At 30.8% G+C, this 23,125-nt stretch overlaps 2 protein-coding genes across 5 annotated transcripts; both read right to left on the bottom strand.

Annotated features, from left to right (window-relative positions):
- LOC132938304 (cilia- and flagella-associated protein 52-like) lies at positions 1-5,878 on the bottom strand. 2 transcript variants are annotated; one of them, XM_061005066.1, is made up of 3 exons: positions 5,738-5,878; positions 3,786-5,651; positions 1-768 (listed from the first exon to the last, which is right to left on the bottom strand). In XM_061005066.1, exons 2-3 carry the CDS (start codon positions 5,578-5,580, stop codon positions 239-241), a joined length of 2,325 nt encoding a protein of 774 aa, XP_060861049.1. In that variant the 5' UTR covers positions 5,581-5,651; positions 5,738-5,878; the 3' UTR covers positions 1-238. The 2 variants fall into 2 exon arrangements, with proteins under 2 accessions (XP_060861049.1, XP_060861050.1); XM_061005067.1 differs by having other exon boundaries at positions 5,734-5,863.
- On the bottom strand, positions 5,836-14,050 carry LOC132938305 (phosphatidate cytidylyltransferase, photoreceptor-specific). Of its 3 annotated transcripts, none has more exons than XM_061005069.1 (11): positions 13,568-14,050; positions 12,511-12,711; positions 11,000-11,115; positions 10,836-10,932; positions 9,500-9,676; positions 9,229-9,431; positions 8,948-9,104; positions 7,971-8,123; positions 7,717-7,848; positions 7,525-7,659; positions 5,836-6,205 (listed from the first exon to the last, which is right to left on the bottom strand). In XM_061005069.1, the coding sequence occupies exons 1-11, from the start codon at positions 13,691-13,693 to the stop codon at positions 6,188-6,190; spliced, it is 1,515 nt and encodes a 504-aa protein (XP_060861052.1). In that variant the 5' UTR covers positions 13,694-14,050; the 3' UTR covers positions 5,836-6,187. The 3 variants fall into 3 exon arrangements, with proteins under 3 accessions (XP_060861052.1, XP_060861051.1, XP_060861053.1); XM_061005068.1 differs by lacking the exon at positions 5,836-6,205 and adding an exon at positions 6,250-7,177 and having other exon boundaries at positions 13,568-14,049; XM_061005070.1 differs by lacking the exons at positions 5,836-6,205; positions 12,511-12,711 and adding an exon at positions 6,250-7,177 and having other exon boundaries at positions 13,568-14,049.
- Positions 14,051-23,125: the final 9,075 nt, after the last annotated feature.

The following is a 23,125-nucleotide window of genomic DNA, read 5'->3' on the forward strand; positions in this document are numbered from 1 at the left end:
TTAATGTATACGCAGTATAATATTCACTAGGTACAAAACAAATAAGCATGTATTAAAATAATTTTAAAATATCTTAAAAAATACTTTACGTTGAATAAATATTTTAAACTATTGTATATTATTTATTTAATACACTCAAAAAAGTATTTGAATACTTTAACTCAATTACTTTACAACACCGATATAGGCTATAATATAATACATTTTTTACACTGCAGATAATATAGGCATGCGCTCGTCATCGTACGAACGGTTTGATTTTTCGCCCTCCTGCACTATGGTCGCAGCAAACACAAGTCGACCCACGCCGGCATAGACACTTTACGGATCCGTCGACGGCCGTTTCGGTGGCGTTCCCGTCACCGCCCACCGTCGATGCCGCAGTCTGTCGGCTGCAGTCCGTGGCCGTCCGTACCTTTTGCACCTTGGATATAACTTTGATATTCTCCTTCCGAGCCGGCAACGTTTTCTTCAGCGAGAGCTGCCTCGAACGGTCTGTCTGCTGTTCCCGCAGACTGCCTGCACCGCCGCCGCCGACGCTATTCGCGCTGCACCGGCTGCCAGGCGGTGCAGTGTCTGCGGCATGAGGAAAACGCCACAAGAATATGCCGCCGTCCGCGCTCGTGCTCACCACGAATCTACCATCCGGGCTCACCTTTACGTTGGTCACTACTCCCGCGTGACCCACCCCGACATGCGTGGGCACCCCTTCGTTATACAGCCACACCTTCACCATCTGGTCTGAACTGCCGGTGACGATGTACTTCCCTGTGAAAACGGGATTATCGATTATCTATTATATACAACGGCACACAATACTATTTATACATGGGTGACACATCAACATATTATCCCAAGATCAACATATAACAATTAGGACCGATATTTCAATATCTATGTAACACGTAAGGTTAAGGCTATCACTAAGAGCCATAGGCGGAGATTTGATCGAATTTTAGGGGAGGGGGCTTAAATGTTTCTTTGCAAAATAAGGCGTGGAGGCTTCGCCCCCACACCAACACTCTAATATCACTCTTCAGTTCGCATCAACTACTAAATTACAAAACTACTAAATACGAATTACTAACTATATAATACTATGCACTTTAAAAACCAACAATTTATAATACAATAAATATTTTATTATTTTAGTACAATAAACCTATTTTTATTAGCGAATATATCAATACCGTTCTCAATACTGATATTAATATCTTTTTCAATGTATAATATTGAAGAGTTATTAAATTTTTCTTGCAGCATACACGCAAAAAATAATTTGTAAAATTCCAAGATTTTGTCAACCGTTGTAAAATTACCTATTTTAATATTTTATACTATGAAAAATGTTTAATAATTTTTTTTTTTGGGGGGGGGGGGCTTTCGATCTTTTCTTTTTTTGGGGGAAGGGGCGGCCTAAAATGTAAACATATATAGTTCAATTAATTTAAATTATCTACTTGGCTATATAAGCTTCAAAAAAAACTATATATTGTACATTGTATAGCCGACATGTTATCATTGTCATCGTTAACTAAAGTGATAATTTTGAATTTTTGAATTTCAATTTAATTTGTATACTTGAACAGCTTTGTTTCGTGATATAATAATGTAACACTATGGTGATTGTAATTTGTGAAAAAAAAACTTTTAATGAAGAAAACTGCTTACATAAATAACGCTTAAAAAACGATTCCCCCCCTTTTTTTCTATGTTGAAAATAAAATTTTTTAAAAAATGTAACTTACCAGTCTCTTTATTTTTCTAGCTTAATCTTGAAATTAGCTCGGAAATTCTTCTAGCGCAAAACTCAAAAACAAGTAAAATAGTAATGGAAATGGCCAGCAACAGGTCTCGACTGAGTTAAAGTAAGTAAGTAAAAAAATTAACGTTTTCTAATTTTTTTTTGTCAATACCTAAATCACTATTTACATGAAAGGTCAAGCCCAGTTTGGAAGGTCGCAAGACGCTACTTCTTCTTTAAAATCCAGATCACATCATTTGCTCTTAAAAACAATTTTCCTCACTTTTCCTAGTTAATATCTATCTTAGTTTTGAAATATACTCGAAAATCGTTATATCGTAAAATTTACAAACTAGTGAAATATATAGGTAGATATAATATATAAATTACCAAAAAGAGTTCTCGCGCCAGCACTGTAAATAAAAAAAATTAACATTTCTAGAAAAAACTCGTTAACTATACTCAGAGCGTTACTTAAGATACCGAAGCTATATGTAGAACTAACTAAGATATACTTACACCTCGATTGAAATCCAGAAAATTATAGTAAAACTTCGCTTAGGTAGCCTTAAGTAGATATTGAAATACCGGCACTAGGAAAGGGGGAAACCCGTTTTTCAAGCGCCAATTATGTGATCTGGATTTTAAAGGAGAAGGAGCGTCTTGCGATCTTCCGAACTGGACTGATCATTCATGTTGTTCATGTTGTCATTCATGTTAATGGCGATCTATGAATCGACCAAAAATTCGAAAATATTAAAGTCTTAACTAGGAAAGGGATGAAAAGCCGTGTTTCAACTTTATTCAAGCACCATTTAAGTAAGCGGTTTTTTCATTAAATGTTAATTTTTCATTAATTACAAACATAGTATGGGGTAAATGTGTAATATTATTATATTACGAAACATACAAAGAAGTTCTAATATACAAATTAAATCCAAATTTGAAAATTAAAAATTATCACTTTAGTTAATAGGTACTTACTATTATGATAACAATGATAACATTCCTGCTAGACACGGAACAAAATATAATAATATATAGTTTTTTTAAGCTTAGCCAAGTGGGTGATTGAAATTAATTTAACTACATGTTTACTTTTAAAGTTTACCTTCATCATAGTTTTTGGCTTAATTTGAACCTAGGATAAACTATCGTCTATTATCAGGGCCGCCCTAAGGATTTACGAGGCCCAGGGCAAAAACCAATTTTTAAACAAATTTTACCACTTTTTTCAAACGCGAGGTCTCCAAATGTAAGCAAAAAGCGCGAGGCCCAGGGCCTGGGTCCTACTTGCCCCCCTAAGGACACCCCTGTCTATTATTAACATACCCGCCCTAATTGTCCAAAAATATATTTTTTTTTTTTTTTATTAATACAAATATTACAAAGTGTGAAAATATAAAACACGGAATAAGTCTTGGAATTGTTTTTTTACTATATTTTTTAACTATTCAAATTAAAGTTGCTTATTTATAAATATGCCGTATACTTTACACGCTACAGTTTATATATGCTACGTAGCTGGACGCAGGGTACAGCCCACATTTTCTTTAATAATGAATTTATTCAAATTCTGATTTTGACATTTTTATGTACACATACACGGATACACGTCATACGTGTACTATTATTCTTAAAAGGAATATATTTTCAATTATTTATACTTTTTAATAACAGGTTGTTAACAGGACGTCTAGCCTCCCTAACACTTTTAATTATAATTAACGAATCATATGTAATACAAGGCCGTGGTTATCGGTATGTAGGTATGAGGACTTTCAGTATTTTTTTAGAATACCGGTCTACCATGATTTGGTAAATACCATAATTACTGAAAGTACCGTATGCATATTTGATACTTGTACCACAGAATAGATTAAATCGAACTTGATCTATTCTGTGCTTACACATTACAATAATAATAATACCGTAATAATTACAAACATAATTTTTAAAACAGAAAACCATTTGTAATACCGCCAGCCCTAAAGTGTATTATATATAGTATATATATGATAATATATAGGTAGGTACCTACCGTTAGGCGTAACGTCTAGCGAGTTGAGAGCAGACGCCGACGATCCTTCGATCTCACGTATCAACGATCCGTCGAGTGCCTCCCAGAATCCAATATACCTGTTGGTGCCACATGTGAGCAGTTGGGCGCCGTTAGGATGGTACTTGGCGCTGGTGAATATCGTCGACGAGAACATAATGGACAGTCGCGTAAACCGGACAATGTCCCAGACGACGCACGTGCCGTCCGCGCTGGCCGTGATCGCTTCATGGCCCAGCTGGTGAACGTCGATCGAGCTCACCGGGCCCTTGTGCTCCTTGAGCACGGCTTGCAGCGCCCCGTTGAGGTTGTCCACCTGCCAAACCCTGACCTGGCCCTCACCGCCACCGCTCAACAGCTTCCGGCCGTCCTTGGACATGGCGATGGCTGACACGCCCTTGTTGTGACAGTTGTTGATGGCGTACAGCAGACGCCCGGTTTCCGGTGAAAATATCCGGATGTTTCCGTCGTTCCACGACGTGACGATCTGCGCGCCATCGTACGAGAACAGCACGCCTGAGCACGTGAAGTTGCGCACGGTGATCCGGAGCAGCTCCTGCAGCGTGTCCACCGACCAGACGCGCACGTCATGTTTGCTGGCAGTGGCGAACACCTTGCTGTAGCCATGCGGAAACGCAAGGTCATACACTACGGACGTGTGACACGTGAACAGGCAGGTGACGTCGAAGTCGTGCGCCCGAATCGCAAACAGCTCGCAGTTAACGGTGCCCACCAAAACGATGCCGTCGGCCATCAGCTGTATGCTGGTCACGGACGAATCGACGTTGGCCGACTTCACGGCTACCAGCAGTGGACGGGTGGGCGTCGCCAGTCGGGTGCTGTCCGGCTTGCTACACGTGCCGCGGGCCTTCTGCTTTACCAGCTCGACGACACCGTCCCCGGATCCCACCAACATGGTGCCGTCCGCGACCAGATACAACGCCGTGATGCCTTTGCTATACAGTTCCACGGCAGCGGCGGCGGAGGTGCCACGCTTGTTCTTGCCAGCCGGCGGGTACTTGGCAAAGCACCCGACTAGTGTCGGTGCGTTGGTGGGAGCCACCACGGCCGTGTCGGACGAGAAGTTCAATTTGATTTTCATCACGTCACCCGTGCTGGTGCCGCAGTACGCGTACTCGTCCAGCCGATCGACAATGGTGCACAAGATCTTGCGCTTGATCTTGGCGAACGAACCGTCTAGTCCCTGGATATTCCGCTGTTCTCTGTTGAGCGTCCACAGCCGGAGTATGTTGTCGCCGGCCACGACGAAACACTCGCCACGCGTGTGCACTGGCTGGAGCACCGTCGCCGAGCCGGCGGTCGACTTGACGGACGAAGACCCGCATAACACCTCCCGCTTACCAATGTCATAAACGATCACCGAACCGTCGTCGACGCCGCCCAGCGATATCAGAAAGTTCTCGCAGCTCGAAAACGCGACGGACTCGACGCGCACCTTGTGTGACTCGTATTTCGCGACCAGCTGACCGGTGTCGAATTGCCACACGATTATCGGTGACCGGAACCCCATGTAGTTCACCTGACCGGAACCCACGTACTGGCCAGAAGATGACACTGTCACGGCCGATATCACGTTCGTATGTCCCTCGAAGAACCGCTGAGCCTTCGTGTGCCAATTGTACGCCGCGATATTGGTGCCGAGCGGGTACACTAAATGAACGCCATCCGGATGCAGTATAAGGCCGTTCAGTGGATTACCGTCGAATCCGATCAATGACCGTAGTTCGAGGTCCTGTACGATGATTTCGCTATCCATGACTCCAGCAGCTGTGTAGATTGTATAGGTGGTACTGTCTACCTTTACGCGTCGTGTGTCGCCATACGATGCTACAGAAGTGATTTACGCAAAAAGCGATGATGTTCAACTGGACATGTTTATTAACATTTATCTGTATATATATATAGATACCTACTCTGTACAACAAACGATGCAACTGCAAGGTGGAAGTAATATTATCGTGGTTCCCACTTCAGTTATGATATCACATGAAAAAAGTAGGTACCGCGAACGGTGCGATACGAAGAGGTAAGCCTCGATCGTTTAACTGATAACTTAAAAGCGTGTTTGCGTTTCAACTCCATAGCAACTAAAACGAAACAAGTGCCAGATACGTTAGGGGTGTTATGCCACTGGGGGTGGTTTCGTCAAACGTGTAAGCCACGTGTATATAATAAATATCGACGTATTCGATTAGGTTATATTCGAAAAACGATCTGATCTGAGGCTCTGGACAAAGACATTTAGTTGAAAACCGTTGATATATATGCATGGCTTACATATTTATTTTACTGATGTTTCCGCGATGTTTTATTTATTACTTACAAAGAGTAAACCAAAAGAAAAAGCATCATTGCAAAAGCTTTTACACACCGTTCGGAATCTGAAATAAACATTGGATAATATTGTAAAATACTAAAGCAAATAATTATTTAGGAATAAATAAATGTCTTTATTATTTAAAGAACAATAAATTAGATGCACACATTGTAATATACTAAATCGATCAATATTCAATACTAATAGTTTTGTTATATAACAGATGACTGAGAAAAATATAATATAGGTAGGTATGTTATACAGAAAATGATAATAGGTAATTGATTATAATATTATGGATTAAAAACGTAGTCAAACTCTAGTTTCAACCAATGTGTAGTTTTCAAAACGTACATGTAATTAACACAATTAAACCGTCACACACCTCCCTATTTATAGCATAAATTATATATTATAATGCATTTATTACATCATCACAAAACAATTAACAAAATTCAATAAACACCAATAAAAATGTAAAATAACTATCAATCTATACAGTTTTATGAAGAATTACACATTCTACCATTATCTCTGTTTCAATAGCTCTATTGAAATAATTTCTATATAGTTATTGACGGAGTAGATCACATCATAAAAAGGAATGTGAAAGTGTTATTTCTGAACTTATGGAGAATGTGATATTCAGTGTTATACAACAATCAATAAATCCAATTAAAAATCAAAACATTGAAAAAAACTAAACAAACTTTAACTAAACAAATTAAATAACATACTGATTTTTATACAAAAGTATCTGCAATTCACGCAGAGAAGTCTGTTTGATAAAATATATCAAATAGGCCAAAGAATGTTTTAATAAGTACACATCAAGAACATAAGGCAAATTAAACATAACTTTCCAAAAACAATTGTTTTTAAGTTAATATTGATTTTGAAAGAAGGAATGTGAAGGTTGCTGGTTGACTATGATTTTTTTTTATATTTATTGCACATTGAGAATTCCCCGGTTTTCCAATGATCCTTTGAGAACGTAAAATAATTGTAACTGTTCTTCGGGTCGTAAATTAATTACCTAAACATTTATTGAATAATTTAATAATTATTATAATATGCTCAAGAGGATGCCATACCCATGTATTGTATCAAACTTACAAGCGTATAACAGTAAATTTTACTTTCAGAAAAATCCATTTTATAATTAATTTTGTTATTTTTATTATTAGAGAGACCACTTTAAAACTATAATATCAAAAATTCAAACATGGTGCCCTAGATAATATTTTATAGTTGATCAATTCACTTTAGAATTAACAATAACAATATTAAATGGATTAATGTGAATATTAAATTTGTTATGTTGTTTTTGTAAGGTGGGGACAGGTACGACGTCCTCTTAATAAACATTTATTTTATGAGTACCTGTTGAACAGTCTTCTGTAAGGTAGGAGTGCTCACAAAACTGTAAATGTAAACATTAACAAATGTGGCCATAAGATATTGACAGTCAAAACGATCCATAATACCGCCATGTCCTGGAATCACATCTCCAAAATCCTAAAAATAAAAAAAATTAATAACATTTAGTAATTAAACATTTTATAAGTGAACTACTTTAATTTTAAATGCTCGTTTGAATCCACTAGCAAAGAATCCACCAAACGGTCCAATAATGGAGCTGAACAATGACATCCAAAATGCATGAATAACAAAGGGATAGATAGTGATTTTATTGGTACCTCCAAACTAAATAATTCAAAGTTTAAATAAGTGATTATACATATATATTTTTAAGTAAATAATATTATACAACTTAATTGATTTAACATAGTTGTTGTATATTTAACATAATTTATTTGTATACATACTACACTCATAGCTCGTGCAATAAATTCTGGCAGAACATATTCATGTAGGGTATACAAAGGCGATGGTTCACAATCAATAATCATTTTACCAAACTTTTCACTGTACTCAACTGGGCATACAAAGTATGGATATTGACATAGAAAATATGATATCTAAAATAAAAATAAAAAATAAATTGGAGTTATAATTTCTTATGATTTTACAGTAGAAGCCACTTATTAGAACACTATTGGACCTATGTGAGTAATGTAAATTAACAGATTGTTTCTAATAGGCAATTGGTTAATATGTATTAGGGGATGGCCCGTCCTTAGACATTAATATAATAAATGTTTCAATAACGTGATTCCATACAGTTTTAGACATAGTTTTAGCAAGTGGTACCCATTTGTATTATGTAATTATTGTAAAAATATCACAATTTAGTTTTAAATGATGTAGATAACATATTTACTTCTAGGTATTGTACTTAATTTAACTAACTCTTCTCAAAATACAGAGTTTTTCTATTAACATCTTGTCGAAATTAAACTGATACACTATTTCCACTAACATTGTCAATTAACATTACTCATTAGGTAAGAAAGTAGAGATATACTCATATAATTATTTTTAACGTGAAAACATTGGTTTTATAATATACAGATAATTTATAAATCATCCTGTTGTTAATATTGAAAGCGGTCGAATGCAATTATCCGCTTCCAAGTTCCAATATTAACAATGGTGGCTCTGTATATAATAAAATCAATGGTAAAAGTAACAGTTACTTTATTTTTATTGAAAAGTAAGGATTTCATTAAAGTTGTATTTGAGTAACAAGAAAAGTTACTTTATTACTTTTACTTCAAAGTAATGAGTAAAATTATGATTATTTTTTTTAAGTATGTTAACCAATATTGATAATAACTTCAAAGGTTAATTTATTGAATTTTTTTTTTTTTAATCATAAAAAATTAAAATAAGGTCAACTTACTATTATACCACAAATCACAGTAGCTACACCACCACCAATAAATCCTTCCCATGTCTTTTTTGGTGATACTTGTATAAGCGGTGTTCGTCCAAAGAAAAAGCCAAAGACGTAGGCCCAAATATCATTAAGTATGATCATTGATACTGGTACAATGAACCTGAAATTTAAAAAAAAATCTTAAACATTCAATTAGGTAACAAATGAATTTTAATCTTTATATATATATATTAACTTGATAAAAAAAATTTTAAATACTTATTAATATTTAATAATTTATATACCATATAAGCCCTTCAAATATATTTCGAATAATAAAATAACTTTGAGATACAACAATCAAGAGGCACACATGTGTCCAAGCAAATAATGAGAACTGTTTCATGTAGTATTTGCGCACCAATGATAACACAAACCATACTAGACCAGCAATGTATAGACTGAATGAAACGAACCGGTGATAAGTTATTAGCATTTTCAAATATTCCTAAATTAAAATTATCAATAATAAAATAAGTATGAATGGTGAAAAGTATAATATTATTTAAAACTTACTGTTCTATTAACTACCACAGCAAATATGTCTACAAGGCTTTCACCATAAAAGAAATAATTAGATGCCATCAAAAAATACCATGATAAAGAACGAAACCAAGGTAAACCATGGATACGATAAACCGAATAACCAATGTTAATTATCTCTTCAAAACATTTGACCTGAACAACTAAAACCTGTAATTAATTAAAATACAATAAAATGAGCTGTTATAGGTTTGGGTAAGGATCATTTAATTTAAATTTATAAATAATTAATCATTTTTTATCCACTTTTATAAACTATTAAATACATAATACATACTACATATTATTATCAGATATTGGAAATTTTAGTAAACTCATTGAAAATGAATATTATTTAGTATTTTATAATGTAAGATTTTAAGTCAAAATGAATGACTGTTTCAAAATATATGGTTAAACTATCCTTTTAAAAATATAAATTTTTGGTAATTATTATTTAAATATTTCAAATAGGTACATTATAATTTTTATAATTGTAACTAAAGATTAATTACCAAATGAAACTCATAATTTGAACAAACGACAAATTATTACAAAGTAAACACGAATACTTAAAAATGGTTACTAAATTATTATTATATTAATACTAATTTTAGTAAACTATTTTCTGAAGTATATTAATTAATATGCAAATGCAGTTTTATTTACATAAAACGATAAAACGCCAAAAGTTGAGATCAATATTAAAGTATATTTTTATTGTATAAATCATAATCGTGGTATGTTTTTTTTAAAATTTAGTTCTTTAGTGTTTAGTAAATAATAATAATAATAATATATATAATATAATAACAATGTGAGGTGCTGATTTTAATGAACACGCATTTCTTGACTTATTTTTACTTAGTTATTGTTTTTATTGAAAGTATGCCAAGACATGTGTTAATGCCTCTAATATACAAAGAAACAATAAAGCTATCTAAAAATGTCTTTGATTACATGAATATGCTTGTAGTTCATAAACTACCTATATAAATACAAATAATTTGTTTTTATTAATAACATTAATTTATGTACAATATATAATTATTTATACTAAATAGTAGGTACCAATTGCAAAAAAACATTTATTATCACTTTTAATTTAATTGGATCGACTTTTAACATGTTTTGTTATTTATTATTATGATTATTGTTATTATTGCATGTACATATTTAATAATTTAAAAAAATCTTTCAACCTTGACCACTCTTCAAATATAAAATTAAATTAATGAATAGGCCAATCATGAAGCCGTATAAATAGAATATTGATTTATATTGTTTTTCTGATTATATAACTTAAATATAAATTCTTTGAAATACATACAGCTATCATTAAGGCAAGAGGTCCTCCATAACATAAGAGACAAAAAAGGCCAATCATAAGCCAGCCAAATATACCTCGAATTATCCAATTTCTCCACCTAATAAGAAATGTAATTATTAATATTATATAGTTAAGCTTAATGCAATTAATCAAAAGTTACTTGCCTTTCTGATATTCCACTTAATAATGTTTCTAATATTTGTGGCATTTTATTGGTACCAGATGGTATTTTTGCGGAAATATCTATATTTTTATCATCTTCAGAGTCAAAATCTTCTTTCTATTAACAAAAAAAAAAATGTATTTATAAATAAATTATATTTATACAAATTGGCCCATGGTGATTTTTAGTGTTAACTATTTGAATAAGCAGGAAAAGTTCACCGTTTACACTATGTATATGAATGAATAAATAACAATAAAACAAATGTAGATACCTATATAAATTAATTAAAAGAAGCATATTATAAATTAATTATCTAAATATAATTAAATATAAAAGTTAATAATTACAAACATAGATTACATAAGTAAAATTTTTAAACATATTTACTATTATTTAAAATAATTAAAATTAAAAACACAAACAAATGTATACATAATAAATTAATAACACCACAATAATTAAACTAAAATACACATAAATATTTATTTCCTACTTCCTTTGTATAGTTCTTTAATATTTTCTAAAATAGGTACTATTAAATTATAAATTAATAATATAATAAGTTAATGTCAATAAAAACCTCGATAAAAACCAATATAAGGAAGTGAACTCTCAATAACACAGTCTTCAATAATACATTTTAATTAAAATTTTTTTTCAGCTTTTGAGAACTTTGATTTATTACAATTTATTTTTGTGAGTTAGCAGTATATTATTCTCAAATATGTTAATAAATATAATCATTATAATAAATTATTTTAAAATACTATGCAATGTAAAGTTTATAATAGCATTATTTTTGAATGTAAATCATAAATTATTATTTAATATAAGCTAGACTTAATAATTTGTTAGAAAAGACATACCTAAGTCATAAATGAAAAATTGATTGTTAAAAATATATCAATAACTAAAAAAAATGGTACCTAATAAATTATTTTAAATAACTGTTACATATTATTATTGTGTTAAAATGTGATCAAACAAATATAAACTTAAATTAGTTTAATACATTTCCTTTGGTTATGTATATAAATATTAATATTAATTTGATTGAAGCGTATGTGATCTAACTAGCTTTAAATGTTAAAATAATTTATTGAAGCGTTTTCATGCAAATTTAATAGTGAAAATTAATAAGTTATTAACTCTTAAGCCAATATAAAATTGTTATTGTTTATGAATAACCATTATTGCATCAAGTTTTTTAAACCAACAAATATTATTGGTTAGCATATAATTTTTGTTAAAATTAATTATTTCTGGTGCTTAGATTTATAGATACAATATTTTAGTGTACAGAGAAAAATTATGATTTCAATTTTAGGCCTAAATTAATCAATAAACAGAAACATAAACTTAATAAACATAAGCCATTTAAATATGAAGAACTGGAGTCTTATAAATCTATAATAAGCATGTAATATACTTGTACCATCACCATGTACATGTATCCAGGATCATGCCACATCCAATGTTTACCCAAAAATATTTGAGCAGAAAACTTACTTTAGACCTACGATAATTATTTGTTCGGAAATTGAATGAGGCTTGGTTACTGAAATAATTTGAGCCCGCGTACCAATGTTTAGGACCTTTTAATTTCCGTAAATTTTGATAAGCATTATATATCTTATGAACTGGCCTGTAACGCCTAACCAAATGCGGCATAGTATTTGTCACAACACATGACTGAATACAATCATCAATCTGAAAAATTGTTTACTGAATTATAGCCTAAATGTGTCTATAAAAACTTATCATTTTAACTGAAATAGTTAGCTGACATATAAATAAGTATTATTTAAAATTAAATGGGTAAATATAAAGATGAAAACATTGAATAGATTTCACCGAAAGTTAGAAGATTCATCTATATAATTAACACATAATAAAATGATATTGTTATAAAACACATCCAAATATAAAAGTTACCTATAAAATTGTTTATTCGACAATTTACCTACATTCTTCATAGAGTTTACCTGTATTATATTTAAAACAATTTTAAATACCTATATAGTAAAACTTGGGTACATAATCATAATTTAATGGTAATGAAGATAAAACAAACAGGGTATTAGACTATATGTATGTATTATTTTTTAAGAAGGTAATTACATTTACCTTTTAAACACTGAAATTAAGTAATGTAGTTTCCATAATGGTAAATGAATAAAATATATTTGGTATACCTAATAATATTATAATAAATAATTTTTAAAAACCTAAACATTTGATTCAGGAATAATCATAAAAAAATTTCCCAGATGATAATTACATTTAACTAATATTATATATTGTATACCTTATACTATATGAGGTATATAAATATTGTAATGAGTAAATAATGACTGATGACTTAAGTGCACATACCATTAAAGAAACTAAAATATAACATATTACTAGATACAAGACCAATTCTACAATTCTACTACCTACATAACATAAACTGTACAATGTCTATTTTGCAATAGACTAATAACAGTAATAACTAAATAATTAAGTTTATCAAAATATTAGACAATTGTGAATACCGACATAAATAGACAAATATGAATCTTACTTGTTCTGGTTTGTTTTCAATATGAACTTGATCCTGTTCAGCAGATTTTTTTTCTTCTTTATCCTCTTGGAGATTAACTTCTCCATCGTCTTCTTTTTTTCTTTGTCGTAATTCACATTCAGCCATTTTTACCTATTTTGTAAACCAGTGTTTTCGTATTTTTACTTACAATATATTCATTGTGAGAGTGTGATCACCACTATATTATATTTGACTATTTATCAATGGACAAGTAATAATAAAATATATTTAATAAAATCGATACTCAAAAATGGATTAGGCACGTCAATAGTAGGTTCAGAAGTCAATAATACAATCGTCTGTCGAGTAACTATTGATGATGTTGTTGGGAATACATTCAAAACTCAAGTACCAACACGTCTACTACCGAGAAACGAGAAAACAAGAGTACAAGAGAACGAAATAATAATAAGCAATAACTAATGAAGTAATGAACCAAAGCTAATTACCAACAATGATAAGACTATGCAAGTATTGATAAGGCGCATGCGCTTTTTAATAATGCAGTTGGAAACATATGTTTTATATATTTTGCAGTATTATCATAGAACAATAATAAAATAATGATATTATATTATTAAATAATAATGGTATTATCTTGACAGATATTATTATGAAATGTTTTTACATGATAAACACAGATATATATATTAAACGTAATATGTATATATATAATATCTGTGATGATAAATTAAATTAATTTAATTTGTCATTCCCATTGTGTTTTTGCTTAGATCATATACAATGGATAGAGCCATACGAACTATTTGTGAAGCCAACATCACTGTAGGACCTCGATGATATGCGCATGCGCGTAGTCTCTTATCATTAATGCTTGGCGCAGAGTGTCGGCATTATCAAGGTGGATATATAGATCCACCTTGGGCATTATAATAATATGAACAGATTGAAATATTATGATAAGCAGTTGCGCATGCGCAGATGTCACAGGTCCTATAGTAATGTTGGCATCAACTCTTTTTATGCCCGTAGTATGCTATGACTCCATCCATTGTATATGATCTAAGGTGTTTTTGTCATTCATATTTACTATCACAGTAATCCAGCATAACACATTTACTATTTACAATTTTACACTTTGTGTCTTTATGTGCAATGTGCTTATACTAAAAGCATACTTTTAGTAAAAGTTTATAGCACTTTATGCTAGAACAATAAAATCTAATATTTATTTGTATTGGTATTTTGAACTTTCCAGTAGTTTTCTGAAAATTCAAAAACCTGTTACTCTGTTTTAGAGTAACCCTAACATTGTCCTTATTCAAATTTTGTGTTCTTTCCTAATACAATGTCATTAATTCATTATCCATGAATATTTTTTATTTAGAAAATTCAAACAAAAATATTTTTATGTATGACAATAATTTAAAGTAAAATGCAATATGTTACGTAAGTATTAATAATGTAGACTTGATAATGAAACATTTTAAATAGTTGTTTGGATACCTATTATGTTATAAGTTTTAAAAATTTGTACACAAATGCAAAATGGTAAATACCAATTTACCTACTTATTAGACTTTTAATACCTACATAGGTACTTACTAATAACTAATAAGTGGCATAGCTATTTATTTACTAATAAGTAATAACTAATAAGAATATAAGATATGTCTATACTCTATGATAGAGACGAGAGTTATGTTTATTATTTAGAGATCACTGTTTGTCTGTTTTGGAATATGAAATTTAAGAAACTATATTAAGTTATAACTATTATTTTTATAGGAAAGTCACTGTTCTATGTTTATTATTGTCAACAATAGGTGTTGTCGTGTCGTGTGTACCTATAATAACATACTTCTTGAATGAGTAGACCCCCGCAGGATAAAATCCTAGTAATCCTACCCAGGGCAAGATAAGAATTACTAATAATCTAATATTATAGTTATTTAGTGATATTAATATTCAAGTACATGCAGTTAAAAATTCCCAGGGGTGGCAATGGCCCCTTTGCCAATACCCCCTTCTCCTTGAGAGCGCCCTTGCTGTAAATTGTAGTGGATGTGTTCGATTTGAATTCAATGATAAATCACTACACTGCATAGGTATGAAAAACTATATTCTGATTTCTGAACGAAGACAGTCAAACAGTCAAGCATGACAGCATAATATAGGCACCTACATCTAAGAATAGGTATTTTATAATCAATTTAAATTGCTATTAATAATTATATATAAATTATTGTTCTATTCGTATTAATATAAGTCTGGATTAAGGATGGGCCCGGCGGATAACGGATATCAAAGTATCAAACAATAGTGCGCCCCTGGTGGGTAGTACGTTTCCCATACTATATGGATATTGGATAGGTAATGGCCAGGTATGTTATTATTATTATGATATCGTATTATTGTCTATTTTTAGCAGGATGATCATGTGGTTAGGAAAGATGATTTATTGCAATACCGTCGATTATGAATTTACGATTGTTGAAATTGTATTACCCAGCTGTCTAGACGGACTAGCTATTATAGATATAGGTAGTATAGATATTACAGCTATAAAACTGTTTTTGATGATAAAAACATATAAAGATTATTAGTTTATTAAACATTAGGCAAACAAATTGTATTTACGCTTTTGTTGTACGAAAACAACACAGGTCTTGACAGTAGGTACTACAGTGGTCAGTTGAAGTCATATACTTACAATACTCATATTTGTGGCGTAGCCATGATTTATTGAAGGGGGGAACGATAATGTGTTTACTAGACATGATACCTAATACATATATAGAGATATACCATTGATTATAAATACTAGTATTTATAATCAATGGATATACCTATATATATGGCTATTGGATATATTAATTCGTTGTATAATTAGCTTAATATTAATCAATCATTTGAAGACTTCTTTAAGTAGGTCTGTAGGTATTATAATAGGCGTAAAGTAAATAATAATATGCGTAAGTACTAAGCATAGTATCGTAATTCGTAATGGTGAACGTACAGAATATGCTATAGAATATGCTTTATTGTAAAAAAAAAAAATATTATAAAAAAATATTTTTGTTATTCAATAGGTGAAATCTTATATTAAAAAACGATATGTAAATATAAAGTAATACATTATTGTATTATAATAAATATAAATATCATAAAAATAAAAAAAAAAAATAGGTATAAATATAAAATAGATATAATAAAATTATAATTTATAATAATAATTTTCTTTTTGATTTTGCCATTATATTCAACAGGTTTTTTGGTGAAACTGATATTTCCCAATGAACGGATAAAAGAATCAGCCCTGTTAAACGGTCATTTCCAATTTGGTTTCGAAGTAATGTTTTTACTCTTTTTAAAGTTGAAAATGATCGTTCAACTTCAGTTGTAGATACTGGGAGGGTTGCCAAATGGTTTATATTTGGGTAAAAAGTCGAATCACACGACTACAGTACACGAATACGAGTTCAAAATAGCCATAATATCCATAGGGGTTTCTTCATTATTATTCCACTTTTCGCAACAAAGTAAATACTCACTCGCTATATTTTTTCAGTCATTGTATCTTCAAAATAAATGGCAATTTTTTTTAGTTTTTTTCTTAAGCGAATTTTGGTAACAATATTTTTATTTACGATAAAATATCATTATTCTGTTCAAACCTATTTTCAAGATTTAAAATAAAACCATCTAAACACGGTAAAAATACAGATTTTTTATAATTCTCTTCTGGTGAATTACAAAGTATCGATGACATTTCGGGGGGGGGGGAGTCCGGACCCCATGGACCCCCCTTGGCTACGTCCTTGATATATATACTCTAATAGGTACCGAGATTTTTAGAATTCTAACAAAATAACCTAAATTATTATTTTTTGTTTAAATATTTCAACGAAATTTCAGCCTAAATTCATTAAAAAAAATTGTGCATAATTATTTATTTAATTTTCTGATGTTGTAAGTGCAAAATATTTTAACATATCCTATATATAGTGACCTACAATAGGAAAAATAGTAGTTATTGAGATTTAATAATGTATAATATACTATATATTATTCTGTTTTTAATGTATAGGGGTAAATATCTATTAGCCAATAAATAATAAATAAAATAATAAAATAGTTAATAGTTAATACAAATAATTTATTCATAGCAAAAAAAATGTTGTCAGGTTATTATGTTTAATAGAAATAAAATAATAAAATAGTTAATACCTATAAATAATTTATACATAGCAAAAAAAAAAAAAAAAAATTGATTATAATATTATATTTTTTTTATAATTATTGGATATTTCAGCAACAAGTGAATACCTGTTTAAAGAAATGTATGTTATTTGTGCGTATCTTAATTAGGATAATTAATCGATAGCTGATATAGATAGCCGATACCAGAATGTAATCATCAACCGATAAGCGCAAAATGTGGTCCAAACTTTACTCTATAATAATCTTTATAAAACAGAACGTAATACTACAACAAAAATATTTGCTAAATATTATAGGAAAATAGATATAACTTTAGTCGAAAATAATTTGGAGGAAAATGGAACCACCCGGGGTTTTAGGGGTTAAGCCTCTCCCCTATCAAAAAATGTCCGTAATAGCCCCCCAAAATGTCATACTTTTTGTTCTAAGCTTATTCAATAATATTAAAGTAGGGTTTTAGCCTCTCAAATCTCAAACGCTATTTTTGCCTATGGCTAATATCCCCATTCTACCATTTACAAATCTTGAGTACGTTATGACTATGACGTGACTTCACATTAGGTAAAAAAATAAAAATATTTTCAATAACGTAGATACTTTTCCAGATAATGAGTTTTTACTGTTAAAAGCTTAGAAAAGTTTTTAATGTTAAAGAATCACCCTGTATACATTAAACATATTTTACATTTATACAATGTATGTAACTTAGTAGCTGCCAGCTGGGTAACTTTTCACGCAGTTAATATATCTACTTATATTCAAAAATAAATTACTATCTATAGGTACCTATATACGTATACATAGCACCTATAGCTAAGTACGAGGTAACTATAATACCTATGCGGCTATAATAGCTATGCTCCAACGTATATTGTCATGTTTAACAACCATTTAAAAAAGTATGTGTACCTATACTTGTATATACCTATCTATAATAATAATCTATACCGGATTAGTATAGTTACTAAAAACAATAAACTCTAAAAAAAAACATCGATTTTACGGTTAAAGTCGCTTATATATGGTAAACGTAAACAGATAATTCCACATTCAATTTTTTATTAGGTAATTATACTATTTTAGTACGAGGACAAATTTAGACGATGATATGCTCAATACTCATGATTTTCTTGAGCATTCTTAACTTTACGTCGAACGTCGTATTTTATATTCACAGCAGTACAGCGCTGATTTGTGTTGACAAATTTCCAGATTGTATAACGACATTTCACTGCGGTTATCTGATCTAGATACCCAAGAAGATCTTATTGATTGCCCTCGAAAGAGAAGAGTAGAAGACTTTCCCTTAAGGAGGCAGAAGAGACTTTCAGGATCTTCTATAAAATGGCTGAGGACAGTGCAGTAAAGTTGCAGCCAGAAAAATTTTTGGGGGGCACTTCATTTTTTTCTCTAGTCTTTGAAATGCTATAATATCTAATTATGACCCTTTGTTCATAAAGTGTATCTACTATTTTTATGACTATATATTTATGTTAACAACTATGGTCTATGGTACCTACATGTAATATAACAATGTATATTAATATTATTGTAAACCATAGGTTAATGTATTAATTAATATATAATCATTATATCAAAATGTGTTGTAAACAAAACATTCCATTTTTTGTTCGAATATTATTAAAATTTACTAACGAAAATACAAGACTATATTAGGGCTGTTGAAAGATGGTCGTTTTTTGTGGATTTAGACCTATAAGCGGGAAAAAAATATAATTCTAGAAATCCAATTTGAATTTCGAAAAAATATAAGAATTTCTCCCTTCAATGCCTGTGTTTTGTAGGAAGCGAATTTTTTTTTTAGTAATACTAAAGTAAAATTGAATTTTGAAAAAAAAAAGAAAATTAATTTGGTGCTATACTAATTAGTAATTAAACAATACTACAAGGTACAAATCAAAAATCCATTTCCAACATAACCTAGAAAAGAGATAAAAGAATTCAAATATGTTTTTAAATTAAAATAGATCTTTTGGTACTAGGTGAATTTTTCTTCCGCTTTGTGGGAGGTTTCGTAGCACATGGAAGTTGAACATTCTTTTATCACAAAATATAGTGACGTGACTGCGCGTATGTACGTTACTGAGGTCCAAGGATCTTAGCCGTCGTTTATCATTAATTACATAAAGCGTTCGGGGAACTCACACACACTAATAATTAGTCACTGCATACTAAAGACCTGCAAGGGCCGGGCCGGCTCGACCCGGTCCTTTAAAAACCCGGCTGTAGTGACATAAAACCGATGTTGGTACAGGTAGATATATAGAGTATACTCTATGGATAGATACTAGATAGTAGATACAATCACAATGAATATAATAATATATTGATCGTTGGGTATAATAAAGCTATTTATATACCATAATAATATTATATTTTTTTTCACAATATTTTTTGAACCGGGCAGGACTTGAGGATAAAATTGATGGACCGGACCGGGCCAAAAATGTACGGCCCTTGCAGGTCTATACTGCATACACAGAGTCACACAGCACTATAACTATGGATGTACAATATTTCCTAAATCCGACCACTTCAAAATGGTTCGTTTTGACAGCCTTAACTTTTAATTTTTATCAAACACTATCTGATCCCGTGTACTTCGTTGAATGTACCAACTCTATATGACTCAAACTTTGTTCAGTTGGTTATTTAATATTCGATGTACGGTGTTCAAAATTTATTTTAACTTTTCTGTTGCCTGGAATAAAAATTCTGATTCGCAGCAGTACATTATCAGGTAGGCAATCTACCTGCGGTAGATCGCCGACCCCGTGCTGTTTTTACGTAAATGTATGATTTAACTCTAAAGTATCAAACTTATACCAAGTTTGTCTTTTTACTTAATTCCACCTACGGTGGAATATAATCAATTAATACAAAATCCTATCTTAACCTAACCGTACTAAATTTCGATGAATAAAAAAAAACCAAATTTAACCCGTTTTTAAATTACCCTATCATCTTCCCTGAGGTCTAATCTACCCAAAAACATTTATTTATATATAGATCTAACTATATAAATACACAGACTATAACTATACAGACTAAACTCTGGAACTACTTATCAGATCTTCTTATATATATATGTATTATATATATGTATATTGACAAAAGATAATAATACAAATTACAAATCAACAAACATGCCCGATTGATCTGATAAGTAGTTCTAGAGTTTAGTCTGTATATAGTTATATTCTCTGTATTTATATAGTTAGATATATATATAAATTAATGTTTGTAGGTAGATTAGACCTCTGGGAAGAAGATAGGTTAATTTACAAAGGGTTAAATTAGTTTTTTTTATTCATCAGATTTTAGTACGCTAAGGTTAGGATAGGATTTTGTATAAATTGATTACCTATATTAATCCATCGTAGGTAGAATTAAGTAAAAACGACAAACTTGGTATAACTTTGATACTTTAGAGTTATAAAATAACTTTTTCCCGTAAATCAAATACATATTATGTTAGTTTAGTCTAAAAACAAATGTATCAGATATTGAGATATCCGTATATTGTATATCATCATCATATTTATCAATTAGCCATTAGGTAATGTATTTGTTAAAATGACAGTAAAGGTAAAAGGTAAATAAAGAAAACTAATAATTTCAATGTAATTCCACAGAGTTCTTATATTTTATAAATTATAATAATAATAAAAAGGTGGAAAAGTGCGCTGGTACATTATACGTGTGATGTGAGTGGTGGGCGGTGAATCTGTGTAATTGGTGTGTTAAATTTTAGTTTAATGATATAAAATAATTGTATACGAAAAACGATTCTGAATGAAGACGGTCTGTCAGCCTATATTACAATATAAGTATATATTTATGGTATTGCTATTAAAGTAATTTATTTTGCTGTTAGTAAACAGTAGATTTAATAAAACATTTCACAAAAAACATTTAATTTGAAGTACTTTTAAGTACTTCCCATTAATATCCTATCGGTATCAACGGTTTTTTTTTTTTAGAGTTACACTTTACACAATAAACCAAATTTGATTTTGTCAAAAACCGATTTTATGTAAAAATTCCCGGTTTTCCTTAATTTTTTTTGTTTTTTCGACGCTTTTGTAAACTACTGGGAATTTTCACTTTTTACCTGTTAAATACATCTAACATGATTCACTTTCCCACCAGAAAAGATACCGAAATTGAAAATCGAAGCATTATTTTGACTACTTACCGTGTATTTACACAGACACACAAAACACACACATTATTGTAAAATCAATACATCAAAAATGTTTTTACAACAATAAATTTTTTTCTGACTATATATTTATACGGCATGCTTTTATAGGGGGGTTACGCAACGCTCTAAGTAATCGATTGCTCACTGATATCGGAAATTCGGAACTTTTCATATTTCATATTTCATAATTCAAAAAATTTTTGTTGAGGATTATGGTGAGGTTAGGTTAGGTTATATGCACTATGAGGAGTACCGATTATAAAAAATATTTAGTTTCCATTCAAGTTAATTTTATTTTGTAAATAAAGCAATAATAATTAATTTTATCAAAAAAATAAATTCAGACTATCTTTACGATGCGGATCGCCACGACCCCCCCCCCCCTCACTTCTATCCGTCAATATAATTACTCAGTAATACGCAGTACGTATAATTATATGCTAAAAGACGAATGAAAAACTAAAAATGTGATTTTTAATCACATCTTGATTCTCGAATACATACTATATATAATATAGTCTATAATAGCATATAGATATAACACATAAATTATTAATATAAATAGGTACGCTATATAACCCTATATATCAACATAATATAGTGCGAACATACGCGCGAGTTTTAAAATATTTGTCAACCTATTATATTATTATATTATGTGTGTGTACTGTGTGTAATAATACGCGGCATAATATATATCGTTAGCGGGGGAAAAAAATCAATAGCGCGTTCAAAGTGCGTGCGTCGCGGGTGTTATTTATTATATTATTCAATACGCGTAATCACTGCGTATATTACACAATATATATTATGTATACAGTACCTAGGCCGCTTGGTATATTATTATATTTTTTTGTAAACGTGTAAAACCCGCCTACGATATACGGTATACGATCCGTTGCTTTGACGGAAACAGCAACGAAGGGGATACAAATAAAAAACAGAGAGTATTCTCCGAATAAGATCCGTCTGATCGACGAACACAGAACACAGCCAATAGTGTGCGCACACTGCAGTCTATATTTTGGTACGCCGACTTCACATGCGTTTACTTGAGTTAACCATACCAATTATTATTTATTTAAGTGAATTTAGATCGCTATTAGCTACTAATTCATACTAAT

This window comes from Metopolophium dirhodum, chromosome 2 (assembly GCF_019925205.1).
Source record: "Metopolophium dirhodum isolate CAU chromosome 2, ASM1992520v1, whole genome shotgun sequence".
In the NCBI taxonomy this organism is placed as follows: Eukaryota; Metazoa; Arthropoda; class Insecta; order Hemiptera; family Aphididae; genus Metopolophium; species Metopolophium dirhodum.